Source organism: Athalia rosae, chromosome 2 (assembly GCF_917208135.1).
Source record: "Athalia rosae chromosome 2, iyAthRosa1.1, whole genome shotgun sequence".
NCBI lineage: Eukaryota > Metazoa > Arthropoda > Insecta > Hymenoptera > Athaliidae > Athalia > Athalia rosae.
This window is the reverse complement of record NC_064027.1, coordinates 7,226,518-7,239,466: the sequence shown is the minus strand read 5'-3', so window position 1 is coordinate 7,239,466 and position 12,949 is coordinate 7,226,518. Positions and strand designations below refer to the sequence as shown.

Sequence of the window (12,949 nt, the reverse complement as noted above, 5' to 3'; positions counted from 1 at the left end):
CGTTATATTTCAGTGGTAAGAAATTATTGGAGCAAAGTAATTGTTTGTTAAACGATCAACAATAATCAATCGATACCTCTTTTTTTTATTATAATAATTTATTTTCATCATCATACAACATAAAATATAAAAATCTGTACAGTCTTCATTGATAAATGTTACAATTAATATACATTTTGTATAATTATATATATATATATAAATATCATTGTTGCAATGACAGCTTAGTCTGAAATTGTAATTATCATGCTTGTTGCATCGCCGTTAACTGCTCTGCATATTCTAGATACAGTCTTTGCCATCGTAGATGCCCCCCTACAACGGCCAACACATCACTCAATAACTTATGTTTATTCATACCCTGAAACAGATGAGTCAATCATTATTTATCATTGAAATATTGAACAGGAGTTCTGATATGATAGTTAATTACATTTTGAAATTTCAGCAAATGAAAATCAGCTTGTACTCACCAGCATTGTGGGTTCCCAGGTACTTTTGATGGCAGATCCATGACTTGGTCCTAACAGATCATCGAGTATTATCCTCAAGCGTTTTTCCAATCCATCTATAAGTTACATTATTTGTTTAGAATCATAAAGCTTATTTTATGATAATCACACAATTGCTAGACAAAACAGCTGATCATTACGGGCAATTTCGATATTGAAAAATACCGTTTGAGCCATCTGATAAGTAATTGTGTTGCAAACTTACCTTGAGTCAGCAAAAAGGACACCAATGCCATGAGCCAGTGAACATATTCCTGGGAGCTGCCAAGGGCTTTTGAAGCGAGGAGCTGTTGCTCTAAATAAGCAACTACACTAGGAGCGCTATGAGGTGGTCTTGGATGTGGTGGAGCACCTCCTGCTGTTCTTTGTAGAGCCTCTTGCAAAGATGATAGTGGACCTCGTGGTGCTCTACCACCAGATGTACTAGAAGCGACTTGCGACGACCAGCGCCATACCGGATCTTGATTATCTCCAATCAATAGCCAAGTACCTGAGACGTAAGCAACATATTTTTGAATAGTATAAAAAAAACTGGTGAAACTTGTTAGTGAGAAATGTTCCGTTTTTGGAATCTGAAGAATTTCTTACCCATGTCTTTGTGATAAATGTATGCTCGGGCATTTGTAAATGATAGATGAGGCATTCCATTGTGAATAGTACATGATAAAAGGGAGGCTCCAGGAGTAACTAGGTGCACAGCAGATGTGGAGACTATCAACCGACAAGAGGGACCTATTTCCCAAACTCGAACAGCACCGCAACTCGAGATTACCATTACCTAGAATGCACATAGTTGTAGCTTTGAAAACCCATTTGGTTATTATCAGGGTTGTAAGTTAAAAATCATGGACCTACCATGTTGCCAATTGCGTAAAGTTTAGCTAATGGAGCTGGCGGAGCCAGTGGTGGTGCAGGTCTGGATCCCTTTGCAGGGTGAAAGGTGTGAACACTGCCATCTTCTAATGCCAGTACTATGACGGCAGGAGAAGCAGCCAGAGCAACGGCATTGTAACCGAGATAAAGTTCCCAAATGGGTTCTGCGTCAGTACCTCTGAAGACTTGAAGGTGAGCCAATCCTTGACTACTTGTCACAGTAACTGCATAGTGTCCAGCTTGTTGAGACAAAGAGCTGGACGGTTTTATCGAAGGAAAAACTATATGATTTGCACTTCGTTCCGAAACTATCCTCAGTCTTTTATTGGCAGATGACTGGTTTGGTCTAGACGTCTGTTCACGTCGTTTTAAAGTTAAGGCTGGCACTGGTGTAGCAGGGAGAGTAGAATTTAAGGCGGAACTGACATTAGGAGTAACAACATCATCCCGTTTTTCTATGATGATGGAACTCTTAGTTTGGGAAGTACTCGTAAACGTTGGTGGCCCCACGCCACCCCCTATCGATGTATCCCTGAAGAAGAAATAACACAATCCATTATTCAATCCTGTTGTTTCTTGGTCAACTGATGATGATGATCCTAAGGTATGTTAGAACGTTTGAAAATCAAAAAAAAATAGGAGTCACTATTTGATAGCTTACATCGTATCTGGCGGTGGTGGAATGAACATGGGTGTTATTCTTCTTCTTCCGTCGGAGGTTCTCGTTTCAATTTGTTTGTTGATAGGCCTTTTTGCAGGTGTTGTCGGAGTTGACGAAGGAGGTGGGGCAGTATTATTTGGAACCGGTTGTGGCGAACAAGGCTGAGAGGGTGGTGCTGGGGGTTTTAAGTCAAGGAGCTCAGGGGCTTCCATGACCATACAACCCCCTTGAATCAGTGGTTTACCATACATTCGTTCATGAAGCGTACTCTATAAAATAGAATCAAAAAGTACGTAAGAGCAAATGGATCAGAAAATGTAATAATTTCAAAAATCATAAAATACAAGTACCTGCTCCGTGTGATCTAGTGGCTGGCCAAGCTCTTGCTGGGTGAATTCGATGAAAACAACCGATCCATCCCATGAGCAGGCGGCCAATCTCAGGCCACACGGGGACCAGCTGGCATCTAGTACAGAATTAGTGAACAATTCATGAACTACTACAAGCGGCCTTTTCAGTGACGTTAACCAGACTGAAAGTGAACGATCTCTAGATCCTATTGCTACGCAACAATACTGTTGAGGTTTGGTACTTCCGGGGGGTTTTTTTTGTAGAATATTTCCGTTGAATCTCTAGAAAAAAAATTATTAAAGTGTCAAGATTCACCAAAACTAATGGAAAAAATTGGTCAAGCAAAATTTGAGGTATTGACAAATTATTAACAAGTAGTCATTATTTTTCACGTACAACACAAGTAACAGCTTTTCGGTGTCCAACAAAATCTTTATCTTGAGTCCACCCATCCCTTTCAATAATCTGTGCCGTAGGACCTCCACCATTCATCGCATGCGCAGAGACCAAATATTGTCCATCCGGGCTCCAAGATAATCTGAGAACGTGAGTTGTGCCGCCACATTCTTCAAACGGCTCTGAAATTAGAGCTTCCTCAGCCCAGTCAGTGGTACGCCAGACTCTCAATGTTTTGTCATCAGACTGTGAGGCTAAATACTTCCCAACTGGATCCCAAGTAACACCTTTGACTAGGCCAGTATGTCCTTTTAATACAGCAACTACGGCTGGGAATTTAGATGCATCCCAAATTATAACACTATTATCAACCGATGCAGAAGCTAGCCAAGGACTATGTGGGGCCCACGCTAGATCTAGGACATCGCCGTCATGAGATCGGAGTGTTGCGATGCATCGCCATGTCTCAACTCCAGCTTTGCTACCAAAGATAGAACTTCCACCACTTCCTCCAGATAACCTCCATATCATAATAAGTTTGTCGTCTCCTCCCGAAGCTAATAAGCCACCACTGCTCCAACGAACACAATTTACACATGCTGTAAGAACGTGTGATAGACAAATATATGTTACTTCAATAAGTAATTGATCTGTTTTCTAACAGATCTAAGTATACCATTAAGGTATACCTATACTAATAAGGTATTAACTGCAGTATGCAAAGTGATCTGTGTGTTGAAAGAATTTATTTACTCTGAATGAGAGTATTTTCAATGGTTCATTACCGAGGTGATTATCTAGTTGGCACAGCATTTTAGGAACGTTTTGATTGAGTTCTGCATTTTCGTCAGTTATTGGCTTCATATTCCATATGACAACTCTTCCAGAATCACCTCCTGTTGAAAAATTGTAATATTTAAACTTATAAGAGAAATTTTTCGGATCTTTAAATTGCGCTAATATTTACGTTCTTATTCTCGAATACATGTGCCATTGTTGCCATCTTCATGCGAGGCAAGAGTAATTATGAAAGCAAGATATCTCTATTTCTACAAAACAATTCTGGGAACCGATAATGATAAAGAACTTACCCTGTCCACCAGTTGCAAATCGTTTGCCATCGGGATGGATGTCGACAGAAAATATCGGTAATTCTATGATTAAAATTCGAATTATTAGCATATAAAAGGTGCTGGAGGTTATGTCAAACGACAAAGCTTCGGTACAAACCATCGTGTGAAACCCAATTCGGTTTTAGCAATTTCATTTTATTAACTTGAAAAATATGGGTAAGAAATGAACGATGTAAGTTGAAATTAAAACTAACTCATAACCCGTTGGTTATTGAATATTTCTAGTGAGAAATATTATTCATGGTCACGCAATAGCGACGCCAAACTTGTTATTTTTAAATTCAAGATTCAAAGTGGTGATCCTACGCAACGTCCCACGGGATCGACGGATTAGAGAACTTCCGTGTTCCGAGGCGTGGTACGGAAGTGAGTGCAAAGCACGCAACTGCAAGCACACAGAACGCCGGTAGATAATTTCTACCGGCAATGTACGCCGCCAACTTTGTAATTCGACCTAACCATTTATTACACTGGTTAGTACCTATGTTAGTACGTAATACCATCGAGTGGTCCATAAGGTGGCACCATCAGTGACGACTTCAAGAATCATCCTCACCGGAAGGCGCAAGCGCAAAAAACTCACCCCCTTTGAATAGGGGAAGTTATTTGAATCTTGGTATTCTTACATCCGAAAACCAAAGCTAAAATCAAACTGATCTGCTCGTGAATAGTTTTCAATAACTTTCAGCTAAATTTCCCTGTTTGTACCGAGGTTTGTATATTCCTTACATTTTTTTGTAATGAAAATTTCACTCTCCGGTTAGAGTGGCGCATTTATTTCGAGTACTAAGTGCGTAACTTTGAACGAGGAGAGCGAGATTTTCATTTCAACTTTAAAGAGTGCAAAACCAAGTTTCACTCGTTCAAGATTCCTACAGGTATCACAAGTATCCATGAATGAAGGAGGAAAGAAAGCCAGACGGAGGAGTACATACATGATCAATTGATGATAAAATTACCATAGGCATCATTATTTTAAATAATAAACTTTATTTGATAAAGTTCCTTGGAACATTTCGATTAGTACGTTAGGAAAAATTAGAAAAATATCAAACTCTGCAAATCAACATATACAACGGGTAGTACGTATATTACGTAGTATATATGTACGAACACTGTATCACAGTTTCAGTGAACATTTTTCATTACTACATCCTTTGTGCGAATGATTTCAAAGAGTTTTGACGAGTTTCATAATATATCGGTGTATCTTAAGTGTATCAGTATTTTTTTTTTTTTAAATACTGATAACATTTAACAATTACAACGCACTTTCATGAAAATAGGAATCCACGGAATCGAGAATGGTCGAAATATGGCCTGTGTCTTATAATTTGATTTATTCCACGACCTTGTAGACCCTCGTACAAACGATATCTCCAACCTTCATGATCTGAAACAGTTGAAAAAAAATTCAGAAAAGATTACGCGTGTTCAAAATGAGGAATTCGAATTGAACAAATTTCCGTGGCTCATTTATCCCGCAGCAGAAATATAGCATGACCAATTTAAGTACACATGTACCACATGTCATGTTTCGTGCGAATATAAAGTGAATAAGTCACGCAACCGCGCTTATAATAAGTTGAAGATTCAGGACTCGTTACGTGAATTGGCGATGTGACGGAGACAATTTGTGCTCAAACAAGATAAAAATTATTCTACAGTTGTGCAAATAATCATATTATTGTCAGCCAATCAGAATGAGGAATGTAACTCATAAAAGTGGTATAACGCATTGTACACTCACAGCAGTCATTTCCGTAGGTGTGAACTCCCTGTCAATTGTGGTCTCCAGTTTATCTCCCTTCTGGATCTGATGGAATTTATTTCCATCGCGAGTGATCACGCTCTTGACCTTACGTCCATCGATCGTCTCCTCGTCAAACTCTTCGCCGATGGTGAACTGAATTTCAGAGTTCTTGAAGGTGCTAGTGGTCTTCAATTTGAATTTACCCCCCTCTTCTTCGATCAGCTCTATGGTCGGGCTGATGGTGTTTCCCATCTTACGGGTCACCATACCGACACCTGCAACACAAAAATGGGAAAAAATTAGTATTCAAAATTTTTATCGAGCTATGAAACTACAGCGTGTTAAAGAAAATCAGATCGCCGTAGCTGAGGTATAAGTTTGCTGTGCGTCGCGCAATCCTTTGAAAGCGCAAACACGTGAGCCGCTCGCACGCGAGTCAAAGAATAATATTGACTCATTGTCAGTGAATATTTTCTTCCCAAGTATAACGACCTTTGGCAGCGGTATGAGCTGTTTAACATACGGTAATTTTTTTTTCACATGTCACAGCGAAGTATAAATATAACATTCGATTGAGTTTGGCTACGGACATTAAGCTATGATGTAAGTTACTAATAATTGATAACGTTTGATGGAATGTGGATGTAGGAGTTGAAAAAACCGCAGTGCATGAATTGATGTAAACACAAACCGTGATGATGACCGGATGATTCAACAATATCGCACATGTTCGTCTGTATCCACTATTTACCCAAGTGTTGAATATTAACGATTAACGAGACATCGAGGTAAATAGAAAACCACTTTTTTCGGGTGGAATTAGTCCAATCTATACGATATTTGCAGAGAAAATTCAATGTCCAATTCAAAGTGAAAGACGAATTGAAGAGGAAAAATATCGCAGGAAGAAAATTCTACATTTTCCTGAATTAAATTGGTCAATGTCGCAATTGGATAGAATATTCCCTTCGCGATGATTTGCATACAGACAGTTCGACTCGACGAGTTAATTCCACTAGTTTCGTAGATATATAAAACTCACCGAGTTTGGTCATGTATTCATCAAAATTCTTTGAAGAGTCGAGCTTGTATTTCTTCCCTGACCAAACAGCAGCCATTTTTGAATTTGATAAGTTAAACTTAATCTCGAGAGTGAGAACCAGTAGATTTTCACAACGAGGTGATACTGACTTGATCCGAGCTTGTCAATCGAACTTTATAGGACCCCTCTAATAAGCGGAACATTTTTTTTATCCTTAGACAGTCGGTAGGCTACGATTGGTCAACAGGGATTGAGTGGGGGCAGACCAGAACACCGATCTAGGAACACCGGCATTTGTATAGGAGAAGGAGTTAAATCGTATCGATGAAGTTTGACCCTCTGCGTGACGGACGTTAGAGGATGTACTTACAATCAGACGATAGACGTTGGTGGAGAAATGAGAACTTGCATTTTGCAATATTCATTTCCTGAAATAAAGTGCCAACGAAATCTAATAGGGAGGTAAACAAATTAAATTACATCATAATGTACGGAAATCGATTTCTTCAATGAACACGATCGCCGTATAATACCCAATCCAAGCTCTGCGCACAGCATTGAACATTATTCTGCCTAGCAACTGGTTCCATTATCACAACTGCAGAAGAACCCGATTAATTAATATACAGAAGCAGAGTTCTATGAACGGACGGGCATGAGAGATATGCACGCGTGCAAAATTAAAAGAAAAAAAACTGCAATAAAAGTTGTAATCTGAGTTCAAGAAATTACGAACAATTAATTATCGAATGAATTATAATTCAAGATATTCATATATTTTAAGAGAAACTGCATCTTGGAAGCTAATATATATACTTTATGAAAAAACTTGTATCTAAAAGTATCGCTATTACAGAATGCAAGATTCAAGATTATAAGGCACACCCTATAACGTAATTTTGATTATCTACGGTTTATCAGGGAAGTTTCTTATTTTCTCATTATTAATAAGCGCCTTTTCGTATCACAATAATCCAACCGTGGTAGAATCGGAGTAACATTATTTAACAATGAAAGAAAGAGTGTGGATTAAGGATGAAGCCCATGATGATTTTTTTAATGTCGTGAAGAGGACGTGTAAATGGTATTTATTTTCTAATATCGTTCAGCAATCAGGCGAGCCTCTAATCAGTTATTCATACTTTTCACACCCATAAAACTTTCACCCATTTCATATCTTATCAAAGTTCAGTCTACAATTAATTCGAAGAGGAATAAACCAAACTCACATATATAGATATTGAAAAGATTACGCCTGATGCTACACGAAGATAAGAGGACGAAATTTTCGTTGTAATTAATACGCAACTTATCTATTTCATCATATACCATGTAATAAATCGACTCGTGCTAACAACCTGTACCAAGAAGAGATTTACCCACCACTCATTATTATCGTAACACAATATATTAATACAAGAACAACGATAATTTTCAGGGGTGGATGGTCAAGAGGAAAAAAAACTATTTCAGAACGCAAGGTTTGCAGTTTTCTCGAGCGTGAAGGCTGCTGACAAGTGCGATCCGATACCTTCACCATGCAGGTAGGAAGAGGTGAAGTCGGTACACACATGACAAGCGTAGTGTTGTAATGGACCATGTAAAAGAAGAGCAAACATGTGAAACCCGCTGGGTATACATCCGGACGGCTTGTATCTCGTGCCCATACTCTATACTTATAAGGTTCGTTCTTCGCCGCGGTTATGGTGGCCCTTCTTCGATTACATGGTCCTCCAAGTATCAGTCCACATATTTTCCATTTCATAAGAAATGTGCGTCTATCAATATAATTTTTACCCCAACAGTTATATCATCCAGAAATCTATTCAGTACATATATGTACTACTCACTGTGCGTCTGTCATGCGATGTGATTCATATTACAATACCTAATTGTAAGAGTAAATTCAACGGTCTTCAGACTTAGGAGATATTCATGAGAGAAATTAACTGAAACACGTAGGCCTTCTTAGATTTACACAGTCAATTTTTTTTTTACTCCGACAAGATCCACACCACCTTTCTCCTCCTACCCAAAGTACATCATATTACATAATATATCATTTTTATCCGACAGATTGCGTAGAGATGGAGATAAGCTGCATGGGGTGGTATCAAAGCCTCGCTATATCTGAATCGGAGATGCGCAAATAATAATTACGCAACTTGATAAGTCTAGCTATTTGTCAGTTGCAGTTTTCTGCACACGACGCCCCGTAACTCGCAGTGAGATATTTCGAATTCTTGAATCTCCAGTAGCAAATGAATGCGACGACGACCGTCATGGATGCTGAGAACGTCGCGAGACAACGGACCCGCATATAGATGCATTGGATGCGGTTGCTACGCGATCGTCACTCATCATAGTCTACATTGGAAAATAAATTCAAACTAAATTGGGCTTCAATTGGTCTGTCTGTCGGCTCACCGACTGACTGAACGAACGAAAGACAAACCGACGGGATACAGCGGACGCATTCACGGATGCTCGTCTCTGTACACATAGTTCATATCCTACGTTGTACATACATATTATACTCGGTGCTAAGTCAATGTACTTCGATATTAATCTAAATGAATTAAAATTGATTAAATCATTCAAAGTTTCAGGGACGACTGCTGTGTGGCTTTATAGAACTTATTCTAGTTTAGCTATAATTAAAACTCGGCCATATAAAAAAAAAAAAGATGAAACATCATGCAGCGCTAAAGAGAACGAACTGCTGCGATTCATCTAAGATTGATATTCGGTGCGATGCGAGTGGAAGTATCTCCTGGACTACCAGGATTCTTAATCTGTATAATGAGAAATGTGACTGTGCTACTGTAATACCAGTTAGGAGTTTTCATTCCCGCAGTTTGTTTAGTGCGAACTGCATTTGAGTCTGACTTGAATGATTAACAAGTTACCGTCTGCAATATGGAACTACAATGCTAATTGGTAAACATGCAGTGTAAAATAAAAAAGAGAAGAAGAAGATAATGAACCAGAAGATCAACCGCGAAAGTTGATGGTTTGTTATAACTGGCATTGTGAAGCAAGCTCACCTCACCTGAGAGCAGAATGAGAAGATATTTTGTGTTCTTCTGCTTCAAAAACAGACCCTCTTCACATCTAATTGAAATGGCGCGAAATTCTTAGTCATGCGTAATCGTTGTAGCGTAGACTGCACAAAGAAACGGCCGAAAAAACAATAAGACGAAGAATTCTGGACACAAATAACTTAAGACTGACGTGCGTCGCTTATTTGGTACAAGGATTGGGAACAGGTTTTGCCTGTTATGTCTGCGTTTGGTTGAAATGAACGCTACGGATAAGCCCGGGAAAAATTTGAGGTCACAAACTAGATTCAAGAGAAGTAAATAACAAATATGACCAGGCGATAACAATCTCTCTAATTGTTGAATATTGTTGAACATTTAAGCTAAGCGTCATCTGACTTTGAATTCATGGATCTGTGACTACAAGTGTCGACAGGTGAGACAGATGAAGACCCTTGAAGTGCAGTTTAGCCATGCCAGTTTACCAGTATAGAGTTTAGTGGATTAAATTTTGATTAAAATCTCATCTATTACAGTTGAATTATCGATCAGTTTTGAAAATGACCAAATTGGCTGGAGATGACATCTAGCGGTCATTTGATTAGACTGAACACCATTAGAATAAAGTACTGATCTATAGATCTGTAAAAGAAGCATTGCATCAATGAAAAGGCAGGTCGAAGTCGTAGATCTACTGTAGATCAATGTCCAGCGCTACCTCTTGATTGCTTTTTCAACTACAATTTACAAATCGGAAAATGCAAGTTATTAACAAAATAGTATCTAATTGCGATCCTAAAAATTTCTGATCACTGCCCAAAAGCACTTGACTTTATTATCGTCAAACGACAGATTCGGATTTTAGTACGATTCAACATTTGATCATGCCCAGCTCCAATTATGACTTCGTGTCTCGAATAATTAAAATTGAAAATTTAGCTTTTCTCTAATTTTTTAATCAAGCACTCTCTGTTTATTGATTTTCCCTCAACGCCAATTTCAAATACTTTGAACTGAATGAAGAATAGACTTCGAAATAGATTTTCTATTAGGTAATCATTTAGTTATTAATAAACGAAGAGCACTTGGCTTGAAAACTAGAAACGAACAAGATTTGGGATTTAAATTTCTTTTGATTCAGACACAAGAACACAATTACAGGGTGTGATCGAATTTTATCATGCACTGGCGTATTTCTGGGTCGAAATATCGCTACTTTCAGCGTTAATTATCAATAAAACCAAACATTTTAGTAGATTGAAGGAGTAATCGAGACGCGCCGTATACTATGGCGTCATTCACAGCGGTCCAAGGGTTAAAATCTACTTGAGATCTAAAATTCTGATCATTTTGGAATGATGATGGAAGGTGTTTATTACTTATGATTATAAGACATTTGTAAATTCAAATTGACAAAAAAAATGATGAATCGGCAAATCGATCCACGATGCGAGAATCGTCATCAGTCTCGATTACGTCTGATATGTAAACACGAATTTGCAGGTAAAATAGATTCAGTTTTTAAAGTCCCGTTGTAAAATAACGGATCTCAAGATATTCAGACACGTTTATTTTCAGTATAAGCTATATACGCTACAATATTTTCAATTCTAAATATTCAATTTCAAATTACATGCTACTTATGATGTAGATACATTTTCCCTTTCAACAGATCTGGATCAACCAAACCTTTGACCTTGGTCCATCGAGATCTCAATGTCATGAACGAACAGTAAGAGGCTCCCAAAAATCAAGAGACTCGGTAGTTTCGCGACAGGTATTCAAGATGAACGGAACATCAGTCAGAGAATTGAAAGGCCTCAACGTGCAGGTATAATTAAATAGATCATTATTTTTATCGTGATGTGCAACAATGTTCAACTCGCAGCCGCAATAGAAGAAGTCAAAAATAAATCCGAATAGAATTGACTTTGTACAAGTGCAACACGCTGCAGTCGAGTCGAGAGTCGCAACGATGTAATGACCTGCAGTTGCAGAGATTGGACCGCGACTCTTAGCACATCATGCGACACCTTGAGAAAGGTGAAGGACTTTGATAAGAAAAAATTTATGACCATATTACGAAACACTATCTCGAACGACGTGCCTTATTGGAAAACCCCATCAGTGTAAAATTTGTTGGTAGGTGCAGCGATAGGATTGAGTAAGTAGTGGGTAAATTCTCACGCTAGAATGTTTAATAATGTAAATGGTTATTGAAGGGATATTAACGATGCACGACTTTTTTAAAAAATCTTTGGAATTCGATCGCATGAGGGGGTAAAAAATGAACAATTAAACGTACCCAAAGCCTTCATAAATTCCTCGAAGTTTTCGCTGGTGCTAAGCTTGTACTTCTTTCCGGAAAAATCAGCCATGGTGATAGGGGATTGGTTTGTTAAAATAAACTACGTGAGCAAGATATGAATATATCCTCAGAGCTATGAGCTGCTTTCTAGCCGGCGAGCTACTGATCGAGTAAAATGTCGCGAAGCTTGCATGAGAGAAGAAACGCCGGCTTCATCCCCGCCATGCCGATGATGTACCGCGCACAATACGCATCGCGCAATACGAGAGTCTTTTCTATTGGTTGAAAAAAATCCCGTGTTCACCAGCGACTAATTAAAAGGTTTTCATCTTGAAATTGGCTCGTACCGTTTTGCCGTGATCACGCCATCCCCTTCGGAGATTCACAGGCAATTAGAAAACAATATGCCATCAGGATTCTGAATTAAGAGTCTTCTTTTTATATCAAGTACTATTTCATCTTTTGAGGGCGATTGATGGTAATCACTTCCATATAATCAGTTTAATTAATTAACAAGGAAAAATGGTCAACTCGATCGCTACGACATATCTGCCGATTACAGCGAACCTATACTGCAGATGTCGTCAAGGTGTACGAGCACTCTATTAGATTACAAAGGTGGTTCCTTGTGATCAGCCATAGCTTCAGATTTATAACTTGACTCACGCTTCGCAATAAGTTCCACACTATCCGGATTGATCAAAAATAAAAGGAACAAAAACTCATTCGAACGTCGCGATGAGAGGCGAATAGGTATCGGGTGACGCGGTTGCCCGCAAAAGCGAGGAGTCGCACCATTGGCTATTCCAGTGTACAGCGTAATTCAATTTTTAACCATGCATGAAGAAAATTGCAACAAAAATGACAAATACGGGTTTG

General features: G+C 38.6%; 2 protein-coding genes and 1 long non-coding RNA gene across 6 annotated transcripts; 1 reads left to right on the top strand and 2 right to left on the bottom strand.

Annotated features, from left to right (window-relative positions):
• Nucleotides 1-122: 122 nt before the first annotated feature.
• On the bottom strand, nucleotides 123-4,599 carry LOC105684554 (protein HIRA homolog). 2 transcript variants are annotated; one of them, XM_012397978.3, is made up of 11 exons: nucleotides 4,024-4,599; nucleotides 3,885-3,947; nucleotides 3,579-3,689; nucleotides 2,794-3,392; nucleotides 2,397-2,678; nucleotides 2,047-2,315; nucleotides 1,368-1,917; nucleotides 1,101-1,290; nucleotides 718-1,002; nucleotides 474-568; nucleotides 123-361 (listed from the first exon to the last, which is right to left on the bottom strand). In XM_012397978.3, the coding sequence occupies exons 1-11, from the start codon at nucleotides 4,058-4,060 to the stop codon at nucleotides 245-247; spliced, it is 2,598 nt and encodes an 865-aa protein (XP_012253401.2). In that variant the 5' UTR covers nucleotides 4,061-4,599; the 3' UTR covers nucleotides 123-244. The 2 variants fall into 2 exon arrangements, with proteins under 2 accessions (XP_012253401.2, XP_020707193.2); XM_020851534.2 differs by lacking the exons at nucleotides 3,885-3,947; nucleotides 4,024-4,599 and having other exon boundaries at nucleotides 2,794-3,364.
• Nucleotides 4,600-4,896: 297 nt separating this feature from the next.
• On the bottom strand, nucleotides 4,897-12,243 carry LOC105684573 (fatty acid-binding protein, muscle). 2 transcript variants are annotated; one of them, XM_012398031.3, is made up of 3 exons: nucleotides 12,068-12,243; nucleotides 5,677-5,954; nucleotides 4,897-5,319 (listed from the first exon to the last, which is right to left on the bottom strand). In XM_012398031.3, the coding sequence occupies exons 1-3, from the start codon at nucleotides 12,138-12,140 to the stop codon at nucleotides 5,266-5,268; spliced, it is 405 nt and encodes a 134-aa protein (XP_012253454.1). In that variant the 5' UTR covers nucleotides 12,141-12,243; the 3' UTR covers nucleotides 4,897-5,265. The 2 variants fall into 2 exon arrangements, with proteins under 2 accessions (XP_012253454.1, XP_012253453.2); XM_012398030.4 differs by lacking the exon at nucleotides 12,068-12,243 and adding an exon at nucleotides 6,722-6,878.
• Nucleotides 5,961-9,177, top strand: LOC125499839. 2 transcript variants are annotated; one of them, XR_007276854.1, is made up of 5 exons: nucleotides 5,961-6,203; nucleotides 6,328-6,467; nucleotides 6,940-7,183; nucleotides 8,160-8,265; nucleotides 8,798-9,177. It is a non-coding gene; the product is annotated as an uncharacterized LOC125499839 (long non-coding RNA). The 2 variants fall into 2 exon arrangements; XR_007276855.1 differs by having other exon boundaries at nucleotides 8,160-8,404.
• Nucleotides 12,244-12,949: the final 706 nt, after the last annotated feature.